General features: G+C 38.4%; 1 protein-coding gene across 1 annotated transcript; it reads left to right on the forward strand.

Annotated features, from left to right (window-relative positions):
• The first annotated feature begins 14,660 nt into the window (after nucleotides 1-14,660).
• Nucleotides 14,661-15,617, forward strand: LOC110288309 (olfactory receptor 4A5-like). The gene has a single exon (XM_021154692.1). It carries the CDS (start codon nucleotides 14,661-14,663, stop codon nucleotides 15,615-15,617), a length of 957 nt encoding a protein of 318 aa, XP_021010351.1.
• Nucleotides 15,618-20,220: the final 4,603 nt, after the last annotated feature.

The following is a 20,220-nucleotide window of genomic DNA, read 5'->3' on the forward strand; positions in this document are numbered from 1 at the left end:
TTTGATATTTTCTTTAATTGCATATATGTTATCCCCTTTCCTGGTTCCCGTCCTAGAAAATCCCTATTCCACACTCCTCCCTTGCTTCTATGAGGGTGTCTCCCCTCCCAATCCCACTTCCTAAACAGGGGCATTGAGCCTTCACAGGATGAAGCGCCTCTCCTTCCACTGAAGCCTAACAAAGCCATCCTCTGCTGCATATGCAACTGGAGCCATGGGTCACTCCATGTGTACTCCTAGAACGTTGGTTTAGTCCTTGGGAGCTTTGGGGGGTCTGGTTGGTTGATATTGTTGTTCTTCCTATGGGGTTGCAAACTCCTTCAGCTCCCCAGTTCTTTCTCTGACTCCTACATTGGGGACCTCATTGGGGACCCTAATGCTCAGTCCAATAGTTGGCTATGAGCATCTGCTTATGTATTTGTCAGGCTCTGGCAGAGCCTCTCAGGAGATAGCTACATTAGGCTCCCGTCAGCAAGCACTTCTTGGTATCAGCAATAGTGTCCAGATTTGGTGTCTGTATATGGATGAATCCCCATGTAGGACAGTGTTTGTAAGGCCTTTCCTTCAGTCTCTGCTCCACACTTAGTCTCTGTATTTGCTCCCATGAATATTTTGTTCCCCTTTCTAAGAAGGACCGAAGCACTCACAGTTTGGTCTTCCTTCTTCTTGAGCTTCATGTGGTCTGTGAATTGTATCTTGGGTATTCCAAACTTCTGGGTTAATATCCACTTATCAGTTAATGCATATCATGAGTGTTTTTTTGTGATTGGGTTACCTCACTGAGAATATTTTTGAGTACCATCTATTTGCCTGAAAATTTCATGAATTCATTGTTTTAAATAGCTGAGTGCTTCTCCACTGTGTAAATGTACCACATTTTCTGTATCAATTCTTCTGTTGGAGGACATCTGGGTTCTTTGCAACTACTGACTATTATATATAACTATGAACACAGTGGAGCATGTGTCCTTGTTATATGTTGGAAAATATTTTCAGTATATACCCAGGAGGGGTATACCTGGGTCTTGAGGTAATACTATGTTCAATTTTAAGAGGAACCTTCATACTGATTTACAGAGTTGTTGTACCAGCTTGCAATCACATCAACAATTGAGGAGTGTTCCTCTTTCTCCACATTCTTGCCAGCATCTGCTGTCACCTGAGTTTTTGATCTTAGCCATTCTGACTGGTGTGAGGTAGAATCTCAGGGTTGTTTTGATTTTTGTTTTCCTGATGATTAAGAATGTTGAACATTCCTTTAGGTGTTTCTTGGCCATTTGATATTTCTCAGGTGAAAATTCTTTGTTTAGCTCTGTACCCCATTTTTAATAAGTTTATTTGATTCTCTGGAGTTTAACTTCTTGAGTTCTTTGTATATATTGGATATTAGCCCTCTATCTGATGTAGCATTGGTAAAGATCTTTTTCCAATCAGTTGGTTACTGGTTTTTTTGTTTGTTTGTTTGTTTGTTATTGTTTTTTTTTTCCTATTGGCAGTGTCTATTGCCTTTCAGAAGCTTTGCAATTTTATGAGGTTCCATTTGTTCATTCTTGATCTCAGAGCATAAGTTGTTGGTGTTATGTTCAGGAAAATTTCCCCTGTCCCCATGTGTCCATTTCTCCTCTATTACTTTCAGGGTATTTGGCTTTATGTGAAAGTCTTTGATATACTTGGATTTGAGGTTTGTACAAGGAGATAGGAATGGGTCAATTTGCATTCTTCTACAATGCTGACTGCCAGGTGAACCAACACCATTTGTTGAAAATGCTGCCTTTTCCCACGAGATGGTTTTAGCTTCTTTGACAAATATCAAGGGACCATAGGTGTGTGGGTTCATTTCTCAGTCTTCAATTCTACTCCACTGATCTACCTACCTGTCTCTGTACCCAAACCGTGCAGTTTTTATCACTTTTGCTCTATAATACAGCTTGAGGTCAAGGATCATCATTATCTCAGAAGTTTTTGTATTGTTGAGAATAGTTTTTGTTATCCTGAGTTTTTTGTAATTCTGAATGAATGTAAGAATTGCTCTTTCAAACTCTATGAAGAATTGAGTTGAATTTTAAAAGGGATTGCTGTATATTGCTTTCAACAAGGTGGCTATTTTTACTATATTAGTCCTGCCAATCCATGAGCATGGGAGATTATTTCCATCTTCTGACATCGTCTTTGGTTTCTTTCTTCAGAGAGTTCTTTTTTTTTTTTTTTTTTAATTTTATTTTATTTTTTATTTTTTTTTTATTACATATTTTCCTCAATTACATTTCCAATGCTATCCCAAAAGTCCCCCATACCGCCCCCCACTTCCCTACCCTCCCATTCCCATTCTTTTGGCCCTGGCATTCCCCTATATTGGGGCATATAAAGTTTGCAAGTCCAATGGGCCTCTCTTTCCAGTGATGGCCGACTAGGCCATCTTTCGATACATATGCAGCTAGAGACAAGAGCTCCGGGGTACTGGTTAGTTCATCATGTTGTTCCAACTATAGGGTTGCAGATCCCTTTAGCTCCTTGGGTACTTTCTCTAGCTTCTCCATTGGGAGCCCTGTGATACATCCAATAGCTGACTGTGAGCATCCACTCCTGTTTGCTAGGCCCCTGCATAGTCTCACAAGAGACAGCTATCTTTGGGTCCTTTCAGCAAAATCTTGCTAGTGTATGCAATGGTGTCAGCGTTTAGAAGCTGATTATGGGATGGATCCCTGGATACGGCAGTCTCTAGATGGTCCATCCTTTCATCACAGCTCCGAACTTTGTCTCTGTAACTCCTTCCCTGGGTGTTTTGTTCCCAATTCTAAGAAGGGGCACAGTGTCCACATTTTGGTCTTCATTCTTCTTGAGTTTCATGCGTTTAGCAAATTGTATCTTATATCTTGGGTATCCTAAGTTTTGGGCTAATATCCACTTATCAGTGAATACATATTGTGTGAGTTCCTTTGTGATTGTGTTACCTCACTCAAGATGATGCCCTCCAGGTCCATCCATTTGGCTAGGAATTTCATAAATTCACTCTTTTTAATAGCTGAGTAGTACTCCATTGTGTAAATGTACCATAATTTCTGTATCCATTCCTCTGTTGAGGGACATCTGGGTTCTTTCCAGCTTCTGGCTATTATAAATAGGGCTGCTATGAACATAGTGGAGCATGTGTCCTTCTTACCGGTTGGGACATCTTCTGGATATATGCCCAGAAGAGGTATTGCTGGATCCTCCGGTAGTACTATGTCCAATTTTCTGAGGAACCGCCAGACTGATTTCCAGAGTGGTTGTACAAGCTTGCAATCCCACCAACAATGGAGGAGTGTTCCTCTTTCTCCACATCCCCGCCAGCATCTGCTGTCACCTGAATTTTTGATCTTAGCCATTCTGACTGGTGTGAGGTGGAATCTCAGGGTTGTTTTGATTTGCATTTCCCTGCTGATTAAGGATGTTGAACATTTTTTCAGGTGCTTCTCTGCCATTTGGTATTCTTCAGGTGAGAATTCTTTGTTCAATTCTGAGCCCCATTTTTTAATGGGGTTATTTGACTTTCTGGAGTCCACCTTCTTGAGTTCCTTATATATATTGGATATTAGACCCTTATCTGATTTAGGATAGGTAAAGATCCTTTCCCAATCTGTTGGTGGTTTTTTTGTCTTATTGATGGTGTCTTTTGCCTTGCAGAAGCTTTGCAGTTTCATGAGGTCCCACTTGTCAATTCTCGATCTTACAGCACAAGCCATTGCTGTTCTATTCAAGAATTTTTCCCATGTGCCCATATCTTCAAGGCTTTTCCCCACTTTCTCCTCTATAAGTTTCAGTGTCTCTGGTTTTATGTGAAGTTCCTTGATCCACTTAGTCTTGACCTTAGTATAAGGAGATAGGAATGGATCGATTCGCATTCTTCTACATGATAACAACCAGTTGTGCCAGCACCATTTGTTGAAAATGCTGTCTTTCTTCCACTGGATGTTTTTAGCTCCCTTGTCGAAGATCAAGTGACCGTAGGTGTGTGGGTTCATTTCTGGGTCTTCAATTCTATTCCATTGGTCTATTTGTCTGTCACTATACCAGTACCATGCAGTTTTTATCACAATTGCTCTGTAGTAAAGCTTTAGGTCTGGCATGGTGATTCCACCAGAGGTTCTTTTATCCTTGAGAAGAGTTTTTGATATCCTAGGTTTTTTGTTATTCCAGATGAATTTGCAGATTGCACTTTCTAATTCGTTGAAGAATTGAGTTGGAATTTTGATGGGGATTGCATTGAATCTGTAGATTGCTTTTGGCAAGATAGCCATTTTTAAAATGTTGATCCTGCCAATCCATGAGCATGGAAGATCTTTCCATCTTCTGAGATCTTCTAGAATTTCTTTCTTCAGAGACTTGAAGTTCTTATTATACAGATCTTTCACTTCCTTAGTTAGAGTCACGCCAAGATATTTTATATTATTTGTGACTATTGAGAAGGGTGTTGTTTCCCTAATTTCTTTCTCAGCCTGTTTATTCTTTGTGTAGAGAAAGGCCATTGATTTGTTTGAGTTAATTTTATATCCAGCTACTTCACCGAAGCTGTTTATCAGGTTTAGGAGTTCTCTGGTGGAATTTTTAGGGTCACTTATATATACTATCATATCATCTGCAAAAAGTGATATTTTGACTTCATCTTTTCCAATTTGTATCCCTTTGATCTCCTTTTGTTGTCGAATTGCTCTGGCTAGGACTTCAAGTACTATGTTGAATAGGTATGGAGAAAGTGGACAGCCTTGTCTAGTCCCTGATTTTAGAGGGATTGCTTCAAGCTTCTCACCATTTACTTTGATGTTGGCTACTGGTTTGCTGTAGATTGCTTTTATCATGTTTAGGTATGGGCCTTGAATTCCTGATCTTTCCAAGACTTTTATCATGAATGGGTGTTGGATCTTGTCAAATGCTTTTTCCGCCTCTAAGGAGATGACCATGTGGTTTTTGTCTTTGAGTTTGTTTATATACTGGATTACGTTGATGGATTTCCGTATATTGAACCATCCCTGCATCCCTGGGATGAAACCTACTTGGTCAGGATGGATGATTGTTTTGATGTGTTCTTGGATTCGGTTAGCAAGAACTTTATTGAGGATTTTTGCATCAATATTCATAAGGGATATTGGTCTGAAGTTTTCTATCTTTGTTGGGTCTTTTTGTGGTTTAGGTATCAGAGTAATTGTGGCTTCATAGAATGAGTTGGGTAGAGTACCTTCTGTTTCTATTTTGTGGAATAGTTTGTGAAGAACTGGGATTAGATCTTCTTTGAAGGTCTGATAGAACTCTGCACTAAACCCATCTGGTCCTGGGCTTTTTTTGGTTGGGAGACTATTAATGACTGCTTCTATTTCTTTGGGGGATATAGGGTTGTTTAGATCATTAACCTGATCTTGGTTCAACTTTGGTACCTGGTATCTGTCTAGGAACTTCTCCATTTCATCCAGGTTCTCCAGTTTTGTTGAGTATAGCCTTTGGTGGAAGGATCTGATGGTGTTTTGGATGTCTTCAGGATCTGTTGTTATGTCTCCTTTTTCATTTCTGATTTTGTTAATTAGAATACTTTCCCTGTGCCCTCTAGTAAGTCTGGCTAAGGGTTTATCTATCTTGTTGATTTTCTCAAAGAACCAGCTCCTTGATTGGTTGATTCTTTGAATAGTTCTTCTTGTTTCCACTTGATTGATTTCGCCCCTGAGTTTGATTATTTCCTGCCGTCTACTCCTCTTGGGTGAATTTGCTTCCTTTTGTTCTAGTGCTTTTAGGTGTGTTGTCAAGCTGCTAATGTGTGCTCTTTCTAGTTGCTTTTTGGAGGCACTCAGAGCTATGAGTTTTCCTCTTAGAAATGCTTTCATTGCGTCCCATAAGTTTGGGTATGTTGTGGCTTCATTTTCATTGAACTCTAAAAAGTCCTTGATTTCTTTCTTTATTCCTTCCTTGACCAAGGTATCATTGAGAAGAGTGTTGTTCAGTTTCCACGTGAATGTTGGCTTTCTATTATTTATTTTGTTATTGATGATCAGCCTTAGTCCATGGTGATCTGATAGGATGCATGGGACAATTTCAATGTTTTTGTATCTGTTGAGTCCTGTTTTGTGCCCAATTACGTGGTCAATTTTGGAGAAGGTACCATGAGGTGCTGAGAAGAACGTGTATCCTTTTGTTTTAGGGTAAAATGTTCTGTAGATATCTGCCAGATCCATTTGATCCATAACTTCTGTTAGTTTCACTGTGTCCCTGTTTAGTTTCTGTTTCCATGATCTGTCCATTGGTGAAAGTGGTGTGTTGAAGTCTCCCACTATTATTGTATGAGGTGCAATGTGTGCTTTGAGATTTACTAAAGTTTCTTTAATGAATGAGGCTGCCTTTGTATTTGGAGCATAGATATTCAGGATTGATAGTTCCTCTTGGAGGATTTTACCTTTGATGAGTATGAAGTGCCCCTCCCTGTCTTTTTTGATGACTTTGGGTTGGAAGTCAATCTTATCTGATATTTGAATGGCTACTCCAGCTTGTTTCTTCAGACCATTTGCTTGGAAAATTGTTTTCCAGCCTTTCATTCTGAGGTAGTGTCTATCTTTTTCTCTGAGATGAGTTTCTTGTAAGCAGCAAAATGTTGGGTCTTGTTTGTGTAGCCAGTTTGTTAGTCTATGTCTTTTTATCGGGGAGTTGAGTCCATTGATATTAAGAGATATTAAGGAAAAGTAATTGTTGTTTCCTGTTATTTTTGTTGTTAAAGTTGGCATTCTGTTCTTGTGGCTGTCTTCTTTTAGGTTTGTTGAGGGATTACCTTCTTGTTGTTTCTAGGGCATGGTTCCTGTCCTTGTATTGGTTTTTTTCTGTTATTATCCTTTGAAGGGCTGGATTCGTGGAGAGATAATGTGTGAATTTGGTTTTGTCGTGGAATACTTTGGTTTCTCCATCTATGTTAATTGAGAGTTTGGCTGGGTATAGTAGCCTGGGCTGGAATTTGTGTTCTTTTAGTGTCTGTATAACATCTGTCCAGGATCTTCTGGCTTTCATAGTCTCTGGTGAAAAATCTGGTGTAATTCTGATAGGCTTGCCTTTATATGTTACTTGACCTTTTTCTCTTACTGCTTTTAGTATTCTATCTTTATTTAGTGCATTTGTTGTTCTGATTATTATGTGTCGGGAGGTATTTCTTTTCTGGTCCAGCCTATTTGGAGTTCTGTAGGCTTCTTGTATGTTCATGGGCATCTCTTTCTTTAGATTTGGGAAGTTTTCTTCTATAATTTTGTTGAAGATGTTTGCTGGTCCTTTGAGTTGAAAATCTTCATTCTCATCCACTCCTATTATCCATAGGTTTGGTCTTCTCATTGTGTCCTGTATTTCCTGGATGTTTTGAGTTAGGATCTTTTTGCATTTTCCATTTTCCTTGATTGTTGTGCCGATGTTCTGTATGGAATCTTCTGCACCTGAGATTCTCTCTTCCATCTCTTGTATTCTGTTGCTGATGCTTGCATCTATGGTTCCAGATTTCTTTCCTAGGGTTTCTATCTCCAGTGTTGCCTCATTTTGGGTTTTCTTTATTGTGTCTACTTCCCTTTTTAGGTCTAGTATGGTTTTGTTCATTTCCATCATCTGATTGGATGTGTTTTCCTGTTTCTCTTTAAGGACTTCTACCAGTTTGGTTGTGTTTTCCTGTTTTTCTTTAAGGACTTGTAACTCTTTAGCCATGTTCTCCTGTAGTTCTTTAAAGTCCTTCTTGATGTCCTCTACCATCATCATGAGATATGCTTTTAAATCCAGGTCTAGTTTTTCAGGTGTGTTGGGGTGCCCTGGACTGGGCGAAGTGGGAGTGCTGGGTCCTGATGATGGTGAGTGGTCTTGGTTTCTGTTAGTAAGATTCTTACCTTTGCCTCTCGCCATCTGGTAATCTCTGGAGTTGTTATAGTTGTCTCTGTTCAGAGGTTGTTCTTCTGGTGATTCTGAGTATCCTCTGTCAGCAGACCTGGGAGACAGGCACTCTCCTCTGAGTTTCAGTGGTTAGAGTACTCCCTGCTGACAAGCTTTCCTCTTAAAGGGAAGGTGTACAGATATCGCGTTTGGACCTCCTCCTGGCCGAAGAAAAAGGCGGAAAACAGGACCTTTCCCAGATGCTGTGTTGCTTTGGCAGGTCACAGAAGCTGTAGGCTTCTGTGGTGCACACTCTCAGCTGTGCAGACTAAGTTCCTAAGTTCAGTGGAGTCCTGGATCCAAGATGTGCTCCCTGCTCCTGAGGCAGAGGGCTCCTGTGCAGGGCAGACCACTGTCTTCCAGCTAGGAGGGTGCCGGATGTCTGTGGCCCCAAAAGGGTGCTGCCTCAGCGGCTCTGTGGCTCCCGCCTGTCCCAGAAGCTGTCTGCCTCTGTGGTCCTCACTCTGACCTGTACAGATTAAGTTCGGCGGAGTCCCGGAGCCAAGATGGCGCTCCCTGCAGGGCAGGTCACTGTCCTCCGGCTGGGAGGGTGCCGGATGTCTGCGGCCCCAAAAGGGTGCTGCCTCAGCGGCTCTGTGGCTCCCGCCTGTCCCAGAAGCTGTCTGCCTCTGTGGTCCTCACTCTGACCTGTACAGACTAAGTTCGGTGGAGTCCCCGAGCCAAGATGGCGCTCCCTGCAGGGCAGGTCACTGTCCTCCAGCTGGGAGGGTGCCAGATGTCTGCGGCCCCAAAAGGGTGCTGCCTCAGCGGCTCTGTGGCTCCCGCCTGTCCCAGAAGCTGTCTGCCTCTGTGGTCCTCACTCTAACCTGTACAGACTAAGTTCAGCGGAGTCCCGGAGCCAAGATGGCGCTCCCTGCAGGGCAGGTCACTGTCCTCCGGCTGGGAGGGTGCCGGAAGTCTGCGGCCCCAAAAGGGTGCTGCCTCAGTGGCTCTGTGGCTCCAGCCTGTCCCAGAAGCTGTCTGCCTCTGTGGTCCTCACTCTGACCTGTACAGATTAAGTTCGGCGGAGTCCCGGAGCCAAGATGGCGCTCCCTGCAGGGCAGGTCACTGTCCTCCAGCTGGGAGGGTGCCGGATGTCTGCGGCCCCAAAAGGGTGCTGCCTCAGCGGCTCTGTGGCTCCCGCCTGTCCCAGAAGCTGTCTGCCTCTGTGGTCCTCACTCTGACCTGTACAGACTAAGTTCGGCGGAGTCCCGGAGCCAAGATGGCGCTCCCTGTAGGGCAGGTCACTGTACTCTGGCTGGGAGGGTGCCGGATGCTTGCGGCCCCAAAAGGGTGCTGCCTCAGCGGCTCTGTGGCTCCCGCCACTCCACAGTCACTTGTGCTCAGCTCCTTGACCAGCCAGGAATCTCTTGTCTTGATCACTCTTTGATGCACAGAAAATCTTTTGATCAAGGCAGAGAACAGACCTAGTCTTGTCTCCTTACTATCCCTTGGCTGTCAGCAGCTTTGTCCCTTTCTGTTCTTGCACCATCCTCTTCATTCAGCCTGCTCTGCCACACCCTTCTGCCACAGTGCTCACGGAACTATTGAAGCAGAGTGGCTTCAAACTTGAGTTCCTCCTGCCTCATTCTGAGAGCTGAAGTGTGCTACTGTGCCTGCCCCCAAAAACGTTTTAAGTCGAGAGTTCTTATCAAAGAGATCTTTCACTTGCTTGTTTAGAGTCACACCAAGGTATTTTATACTATATATGACTATTGTGAAGGGTATCATTTCCCTAATTTCTTTCTCAGTCTGTTTATCCTTTGAGTAGAAGAAGGCTACTGATTTGTTTGAGTTAATTCTATATCCAGCTCTTTTGCTGAAGCTGTATATCAGATTTAGGAATTCTTTTGTGGAATTTTGGGGGTCACTTATGTGTACTATCATATCATATCATAAATAGTGATATTTTGAATTCTTTCTTTCCTATTTTTATCCCTTTGACCTTCTTTTGTTGTCTAATTGCTCTGACTACATCTATTAAGAACAAGGACATCCTGAGTTTTGCAGGCAAATGGGCGGAACTAGAAAATATCATCCTGAGTGAGGTAAATCAGACCCAAAATAACGTGCATGGTTGTACTCACTAATAAGTTGATATTAGACAAAAAAAGTACAGAATACCCAAGATACAATCCACAGAACTCAAAAAGTTCAACAAGCAGAAAGTCCCAAGAGAGGATTTCTCAGTTCTATTTTGGGAGAAAGAAGAAACAATCACAAGTGGGAAGAGAGGGAGGGATCTGGGAAGGAAAGTCCCACTTGGGAGAGAAAAAGAAAGCAATCACAAGTGGGGAGGATGGGAGAGACCTGAGAGGATAGGAGGGAAAATGGGTTGAGGGAGAGGGGAACCTGATATGGTATTGGGTGAGAGAAAAGGACTGAAGCCCTGAGCATCAGCAGAAAGGTTCCACAGGCAACCTGAGGAAATAGCAAGTTTGGTGTAACCCTCCCGAATGCTCCAGAGACCTGGGAGGTAAGAGACTCTCAGGAATCAGAGAGAGGAACCTTAAATGAAACGCTTACTCCTCTTGAGTATTTTAACGATTACCTGCTGTATTTAAGTATTTTACTTCAATATGGTTGGAATTTTATTTTCTTATAATTTTTTTTCAAATCAACTGGGCTATTATCTACTCATTTTTGGCACAACTTAATGGTTTTACCTCTAGGGATTATTGAAAATAAGTCTATTCAAGAGAGATGATCTCATTTGAAATTGTTCCATATATTTTAATAACCCTGTCTATTTAAACAGGGATGCTGCAAAAGAGCCATGAACAGAATTGTGAATGTAAATGAAAAAAATTCTTGATCAAATGACTCAAGAAGTCTCTGGTATTTAACTATTTATGTATCCCATCCTTTATTTTAAAAAAATTGTTTCTGACAGCCTATCTGTGGAAGGTTTCAGGTTTCTGGGGTATTCTACATACAGAGACATATTTTTAACTAGAAGAGAAAGCATTTTGTGGAGAGTCTATCTGAGTGATAGATCTTGAAGGCTTCTAGCTCTAGTCATGAGAAATCATGCTTCACCAGTAATGCTTTGGTAAATTAAACCACTGATTTATCTTGTTGAGTACCTGGCTTATTTGTGATCCACATGGATGCTGCTATACTCTATTAAAGTCAAGACCTTTTTGATGCCTTTAATACAATTGACCCAAAAGAAAAAAAGATCATACAATTAATTTTATGGTTGTGAATTTCTATTTAAATGTGAACATATAAAGAGGATTGATAATTTCTAATTATTAGGTAGACATTTTATATATGTACAAATAATGAAGAATATTTTTAGAAGGTGACAGTATCTACTTACTTTTAATAGTAAGTTCTGAAATTAAATTTAACGATTTTTGTATTTAAGTTTTAAGTTGGATGCTCTTACATCATAGTAAAAACCTGAGGTTATTTGAAGTTTTGGGAAAATGTATTTTCTTCAATCTATTCATGCTATTTCCTCATCTATTGAATGGTTATAGGCTCTTGTCTGTGTTATGAAGGCAAATAGATACAGAAAGAATTTGTGATATACCAGCAAAATAACCTTGAATTTTTCTCAAATCAAAATAAGAAGCATGTTGTGAGTTCATGCAACTACAAACATAAATGTTAAGTAATAATTCCTGTGTACACTGGAATACCGTTGGTATTTTAAGTCATATACTCTCACAGGAATTATCTAAAGTCAGAAAATTAAGATGCTACACAAATTAATCATAAACTGTAAGTATATTTGATATTAGTTTCACATAATTATTTTCATGTGGGGGGTTTAAGTTTATACTTCATTTTACCAGAAAGCAAATGAAACACTTTATATAAGTGAGAATAAATTTTGATTTTCAAATTACAAGAAATTTTGTGTGATATGTTTTGTTAAGAAGGATATTATCACAAATACCTTATGTGTACACAAACATGTCTATCATATTTCAATCCCATGATGCATTTTATGGGTATATTTTGAAATTGTCCAATGAATATGTTAGTACATGTAAATAGGGAAATCCATTTAAAAATACATTATCAACCACAGACATTTGTTAGCTTTTTATCATGTAGTACTGTAGTGGGTATTTAGAAATCTTTATTTTATTGGGTTATGGAAGATATTTTCATGTAAGTATATGCTGGTATTGGAGCAGTTTCCCTCCTCCATGTTCTTACTTTCCTCTTCTTCACTCTTGTCTTCCCTTCAAGTGCTAAAACTCACAAATGAGAAACAGTGAAAGAATTTTTTCCTTCTGACAGTGAGTCAAATTGAGTGATATGTTTATTTCCAGTTATATCTGTGTCTTGGCAAGTGATATAACTTTACTCCTCTTTATGATTGACAAAAGTCTATTGCTGGAGAAAGTACTTTTTAAAATAAAAGACTATATTTCAAAAGTGACATGATCTTAGTAACTGGATGACATTTACAATTTTCTAGAAGTGTGATAACAGTATTTCAAAATGAAAGTAGGCATTTCATTCTTCTCTATTTATAGAATCAATTTTGATAATTTATATTATAAATGTCTAGTATAGTATAGCTTATGTACTCTGTTTTTTCTACTGTATAAACAATCCTAATTGACACTACAAGATGTGGCATGGTAAAAACCAAATTTATCAATACTGTACACAATTAAACTGTGTAGAAAGTAAAATGTAGAAGACCAAATTGGACATGATATGTGATACTCCCATATTCTGTCACAGACTTGCCTATAATACTTGGAAACCTAAAAAAAGGCAGTGATGATGTACTGACTCAGGTGGAAGCAGAGATGTAAATGAGACATCTCTAAGATGCATCCCACCTGCTTCTAAAGCAGTTCTGAATCTGCACATTTCTTTCTCTGATACCAAGTCCATGCAAATGGGATTTTCTTACCTGCTGATAGTCTGAATACATTTCTCCACTGGTGAGTATTGATAGCATTTTGTATATAATGTGTAAATTACTATATATAATAAAACAGACAATTTCTAAGATATATGATTTTAATCCCGATCCAGAAAGTGGTTCATAATGCACTATAGGCTTATCTTTGAAATCCCACACTGCATTTACATTCTTGCTTATCTTATGACTTATTTGCAGTTGATTCACACAGTGAAACATCCAAGAATAATAATCATAGCCACCCATGAGATGTCTGCAGTGCTGAGCCATGCTTTAGGCACTCCCTAGAAAAATAAGAACACTATCAGACTATTCTTGGAGAAGGATAACATGGAAGCCACTGTGGTACACATGGTGAATCAGAGGCAGAGGGAGACTTACTATGATGGTCAAGATCAGGATGATACTATCTGAATGCATCTAATGCTGTAACCAGGTGTGTGAGCTCATGTCCACAGTTTTCATCACTACTCCTTTTCTATTCAAGTATTTCTCAGATTCTTTCTTGCTACACTGTATACAAAATATAATTAGAGTAATTTTTGGTCACAGTAATTAAAATCCATTTTAATCATTGGTATCATTCAGGAAGCCATGATAAATTGAGTAACATTGTATAAATGTGTAAAAAAAATTACAGCAGAAGAGAGGGCTGAGCTCATAAGTAACAGCATATAGATCAATAGAGACTGTGAGAATGGGAAAGATTCTGAAGTATGATCTAATCCCGGTGTTTTAGGACACACAAAGAGATATATATTTCTAATTATGTTTAGAGAATGAACCCAGACCATGCCTTCATGCACTGGTTTTGCGTTTTCTTTGAGTGTTCTGCTTTTGGTGTTCTGAACAACGAATTCCTATGTGGGGACTCTCAGCATCTGTATCCTAAATGTTAAAAATAATTAAGACTAAATTAAATCTTATTTAATCTTAAGATTAAAAAATATATTCTCTTACTATTAAATCTCTCTTTTTCAGTTTTTCCCTCTGTCTCTCTGCATAGTTTTTTCTGAGAATTCTGGAAAAATATTATTTCTTCTGATGCAGGGTTTCTTAGGAGCCACGGTTTAGTTTAGGTACAGTAAAAATAGTTTTGGATATCCTGCTTGTGGATATATTTATGTTACTAATTAGTATATAAACAAGAATGAAATGGAACTGTAACTAATAAAATATGACAGAATTAGATGAATCAATTCCTACAGGTTACAGGTTATAATTTCTAGATAATATTTGAATGTTTGATGTAATTCAAAAATCTCTTTAATTTTTTAGATTAAGTGAGATACATACAATAACTAAAATTATCTTGTGAGGTTCAGGGGCTGCGTTGAAGTGTGCAATATGATAGGCTTGATGCAAATACTCAAGGACTAGTGTTAATGTGGGTACCACAGAAGTTGAAATATTAAAATGTTTTTTCACAGATATTACCTTCTAAAATGGTTGCTCATTCTTAGTTGATAAACTAAGGGTTTAATGGCACAACTGTTTTTCAAGTTTCTTTAGAAGAAATCTTTTCTATGTTCATTTGGTGTATTAAGGCCAAGGTGCAATGTGTTTTAAATAACTTTTTATGGGTAACAGGGATATCTCTACCTGCATTTCTATCTAGACATCTGCTTTTATTTTGATAACCTTAGCACTCAGAGATTTATTGTCAGGAAACAAGTGAAGCTTGTTACAATATGAAGTCAATATATATTTATTAAATGCCTAATATTGGTTAACTAATGTAAAGACACTATATGCTCAATGATAGAATGGACTCATGATCCTGTTAACAGGTCATGGGAGGTCTTATTTTCCTGAGATCTTTGTCTGAAAGAAGCCTGATTGATGAATAATGGGCCAGAGCAACAATGTCACAGAATTTGTCCTGCTGGGCTTCACTCAGGATCCTGCTGGGCAAAAAGCTTTATTTGTTATGTTTTCACTGATGTACATTGCAACAATGGTGGGCAACCTGCTCATCGTAGGGACAGTGATTGCTAGCCCTTCCTTGGGCTCCCCAATGTACTTCTTCCTTGCCTCTCTGTCACTCATGGATGCTGTTTATTCCACTGCCATCTCACCCAAGCTGATTGTAGACTTGCTCCGTGAGAAAAAGACCATCTCCTTCAGAGCTTGCATAAGCCAGCTCTTTATAGAGCATTGGTTTGGTGGGGTTGACATTGTCATTCTGGTGGCAATGGCTTATGATCGTTATGTGGCCATCTGTAAGCCACTGCATTATTTGATTATCATGAATCGACGGGTATGTATTCTTTTCTTGGTGATGGCCTGGGTGGGAGGTTTTGCACATTCTTTGTTTCAAGTTCTTGCTGTATATAATCTTCCATTCTGCGGTCCCAATATCATTGACCACTTTGGCTGTGACATATACCCATTATTATTACTTGCATGTACTGACACCTACTTCCTTGGCCTCACTATCATTGCTAATGGTGGAGCCATGTGTATTGTCATCTTCTTCTTACTCCTACTTTCTTATGCAATAATCCTAAGATCTCTCCAGAATCACAGTAAGGAAGGGAGGCGCAAAGCTCTGTCCACCTGCATTTCCCATATCACTGTGGTTTTTCTCTTTTTTGTTCCCTGTATTTTCATGTATGTTAGACCTGTTTCTAGTTTTCCTATTGATAAATCCATCACTGTAATTTATACCATTGTAACTCCTATGTTGAATCCTTTAATATATACCTTGAGAAATTCAGAGATGAAAAATTCTATGGAAAAGCTCCTGCAAAAAATGTTAAGTCCAAATAGAATAAAGCTTTCTTCTTGTTGCTCAAATTCCTAAGCACTAGGCAACAAGCCTAAAACAAACCCTTGTGGTGTGAATTTCAGCTTGAAGGTTCACACTCCCATTTGCTATTGTAAAACAACTGGTATTATGAATGTAACTGTCAAATATTGTTATTCTTTGTCAAATTTTTGTAAGTAGCATAGCTGCCTGCATATAATACCATTCATTTACTAGCTAATTGTTCAACCATTTTTGGTGAACTAGTTATCATATTTTTTCATTTTCAATAAATAATTTTCTTTAATTTTTTTCATATATTTTGATTATGCCTTCCTGATCTACTATGTCCTTCAATCTATGTCTCTTCTCTTCCCCTCTCTACCAAATTCATATGTTCTGTTTTTTTGTCTCACTCTGTTTCTGTCTGTCTGTCTGTCTGTCTGTGTCTTTCTTACTCTCTTTCCTTTCCCCATTTCCTCGATTAAAAACACCTCCCAAAGGAAAACCTCCAAAATAAAGAAAAACATAGACAGACTGAAACAAAAGGCTCTCCTCCAACAATCCAAACCCATGGAGTTCATTTTCTGTTGGTCAACATTAGACATGAAGCCTGTCCTGGATTTTGAATGACATATTTAGTGAGACTCCACTAGAAAATACTCTTTTCTCCTCTCCCAGCTGTCATCAGTTATAGATAGCTTCTTAGTAGGCATGAAACTTTGTGTTTATTTTCTCTTTTCAGCACTGGGACTTTTGTCTGGACTGTAATTGTGCAGGTCTTTTGCAAGCCCTCACAATCTCTGCGAATTAGTATGTGAACCAGTGTCTGAAAAACAGTGTCCTGGAAGTCATACAGCACCTTGGGCTTTTACATTCTCTCCACTTCCTCTTCTACATAGGTCCTTGAGCCTTGAAAGGAGGCATTAAATGAAAATATTCCATTTAAGACAAATGTGATGTATTTTATTCTAAATGGTTTTCTTAATATAATTTATTAGTTGGACTTTTTAATGTTTCTTATCAGCTAATTCTGTATTTTTATGTTTTACAAAATCTCTTACAATAGTATTTTCTACACTGTTTTTTATTTATTTTGATCAATAACTATTCTAATTTCATTAAACTTCAGCTTCAAATAATTCTCTCTAAATGTTTTTATTATTATTTTAAAAATACTCATAATCTGTGATATACTTATGTTGTTTTGAAATGTGCAACCATTATAGAGTGGTAAAGACATGATTTTCATTTTGTTATCTCTTACATTATTTATTTCTATGTTTTGAGAAAACCCATGATCTATTTGCTATGCCTTGTAAACTGAGGAATTTTTCTCATTATTTTAATAATTGTCCATTTTGTTTGCCCTAAAAGTATTTCCCTGTTTGATGACATAGTATATCCTTTTTTTTTTATGTTCATTTTCTTCTGGGGCTATTTCTAAACAATTTAAATTAACTTGGTAAATTAACTTTTTCCTAATTAGTACTTTATTACTAGATACCATTGAAACAAGCTTTGAAAAGCAACAAAATATTCCCCATAAAATAATTATTTTCAAACAACATTTTCATTATAGGAAGCATTTTGATAGATAGCTTGTTGAATGTGTAGGCAGTTTAGAGAAGTGTTAATGTCTTGATCTCATTAAATCTTTCTTTGGTGAAGAGGACAGATATCTTTCTGCAGTGATAGAGTCCTTCATTACCTTTGGTCTCAATTTGTTTTCATCATTTAGAAGTTTAATTGTTTTCCTTTGAGATTTTTAAAATTTGTGTCATGTTAATTAAATGTGTGTTTTCTATCTTACATTTGCTAATGATTGTGACAAATAGTAATGAAGTTAAGCCATGAATCCTGATACTTCATCAACTATCTTTACATAATATCATGAAATTTTGTTAATTCCTTAGATTTTCTAGATTAAAAATGATACTACCTGAAATAATTATTTTTGTTTCCACCAATATTCATCTTATAATTATAATGTATCTCCCCATTCTGCTGATGTATTAGATAAAATTGGACAGCAATTATCATCATTTGGAAGATACTACCTAAATTAGGCTTAGTTTGTTTCACAGAGGCAATCAAAACATGTTTGTAAAGCTTTCCCCACTAATAAGATTTTGTGTTTATTTTAAATGGTCATACCCACCTCATGGGCCATTGAACTGCACTCTGAGAAAACAGCCTTAGTAATTGCAGGTGTTCATGAGAAAGTTCACTGAAGAAAATGTTAGGTTGCACACAACTGAATCAGTCTCAGGATATAGGGATTTAGCTATTGGTTACATGGAGTAAGAAGTCTTTCTAAATGCAATGTTATGTTTCCCTTCCTTCAACGTACTTATGGGAATTATAACTGCTATAAGAACCAACGTTTGTGTTATCAGTAATGGGTTTTGATAATAAGATGGCTCAGTGGTTAAGAGTGCCGACTGCTCTTCCAAAGGTCCTGAGCTCAAATCCCAGCAACCACTTGGTGGCTCACAACCATCTCTAATGAAATGTGATGCTCTCTTCTGTAGCTTCTGAAGGCAACTACAGTGTACTTACATATAATAAATAAACAAACAAATAAATAAATATTAAAATATTTGTATTATAGTTTTTAAAAATACCTGAACAATAATGATCTGAAAGTTTCTTGGAAAGAATTACTTAGTGAAGTGTTTACACTCATAAAGATTTAAAATTATTTTCTTTTGTATACTGAAAAGTCAAACACCCCCTTGTTGCATAAAAGATAATCCTATGCTTAAACTATACTATGGACCCCACCAGAAAACTCGTAGTTATTTTTATTAAAATAAGATATTTACAAAAGTCCAATTAACATATAAAGGCAGTGTTGTGTCCGGCCAGCAGATTACAGCCTGGGTTCTAGCCTGGAAAGGCATTTTGGAAACCTGGAAGAGAAGAGGGGCTAGGTGGCGAGAGAAAAGAATGAAGCCAGGACAAACAGATTCTGATCGAGGCTCTATTTAATATTTTCAGACACCCAGTTTATAAAGGAAGGGGGAGGGAACCCAATTTTCCGCCAAGTAACTCAGGGTCCAGTAGCAGGACGAACACGTGTGTGCCTCCAGACAGCAAAGGCAGGTTCCAGCAGTAGGTAGGCGTGGCAGGACAAATGAGCCGGTAGCTCCACCCTAGAGCAGGCAGGTTCCAGGCTGGGGGGAAGGGAGACCACATTTCCCCCCATTAGATAACAAAACAAAAATAAAAAGGGGGTGGCCTGTGGCAGAAAAATTATCTATGTTCAATAGTTTTGTCTGAGTTCTTAGGGCTAAAGAAAAAACTTGTATCCGTGGGATTTTCTAACTTTTCTAATGGTAAACTGTATCTGGCTGAGACTGTCTTAAAAGCACTGACTGACTAGCAGCCTACTGGGCTGTAGGCTTTGACTTTATAATGCTAATTAGTGCTGAATAGGTAGCTACCTGTTTACATTTTAAGTAGGGCGTTGGAACCCTGGCTGGGTTTAACTAAACAATTTTTGGAATAACACTGAGCTGATAATTATCCACAATTTTGGGTGAAAGGCAGGGGAACAGTGAGAAGGGGTTAAGACCAGCTCTTTAGTATAAGGCCAATTGGCTTTTTTATTATTTGGGTGGGAGGCAGTGAAGGGCCTGCTCTTACAACAGCAAGGTCTCCAATCTCTCTCCTATTAATTAAGTTTAAATAGGCAATGCTTAACAGAGGTGATCAAATGATTTTTTCATCCGTAGATGAGTGGGCCTTTAACTTTGACTTGGGTGGACATTGACCTGATTTTTTTTTGAGTATTGTAACAACTCACATCTGTGGCTTTTGGTATCTTTTGGGGAGGGGAGGCAGAGTCGTAAGTATTTTTGGTTTTTAGCTGGAGTCAGATATTAACCTCTTTTAAATTAGGTGTGTTGCACAGGGAACTCAGAAACGGTTAAACTGGACTTTTTTTCTGTAGTAATCTTTTGCGCCAAGCGGTATCTATACCGTATTTATATGATTATGAATCAGTATTGCAATTCTGAGTTATTGTGAGGCCTCTATGTGAGACTTGTCAACTTCAGATTTAGCAAGGCCTAGACAAGAATTACGTCAGTATTAACACCGTTAATTTTGGTTAAAATAGGAGTTGAAAGTCTTTTTTTTTTATCTTTGTTATTTTTAGTAGCCTGAGGAACTAAGGACACCTTGCAGTAACAGCAAGGGTGAAAAGCCAGAGGCCAGTTAAGGGACTAAGCCTATATTTATTAAAATAAGAACTAATCTTTGTAAATATATATGAAATTTTTACTTTTTTAGCTCTCTTGTTAAATTTAAATCTTATCTTAGACTGAAAAGCTACATGTTGGGATGTCCCTGGAAGGGAGATTAGCAGAACCACCTGTTTGTTCTTAGGGGCGGAGAACCGGAGAATGTAGATTGACCTGCTTGAGAGAAGGAAGAATTTTAAGCAATGAGAGTGTAGTAATGTAAATTTTTTGTTTGGAGAAGTCAAGGTACTTTATTTAGATGCAAATTGTAAAGCTAAAATTTATTTTTGGCTTTTTGTAGGGGAATTGGCTCAGAGGAAACAGTGTTTTTTGAGAGCTTCTACTCTTAGCTTAAGAGGAATTTTAGTTTTTAAAATGATACTTACGAGGAGAGACAGAATCTGTGGTTA

This window comes from Mus caroli, unplaced genomic scaffold, assembly GCF_978045245.1.
Source record: "Mus caroli unplaced genomic scaffold, Mus_caroli_1 scaffold_2, whole genome shotgun sequence".
Classification (NCBI taxonomy): Eukaryota; Metazoa; Chordata; class Mammalia; order Rodentia; family Muridae; genus Mus; species Mus caroli.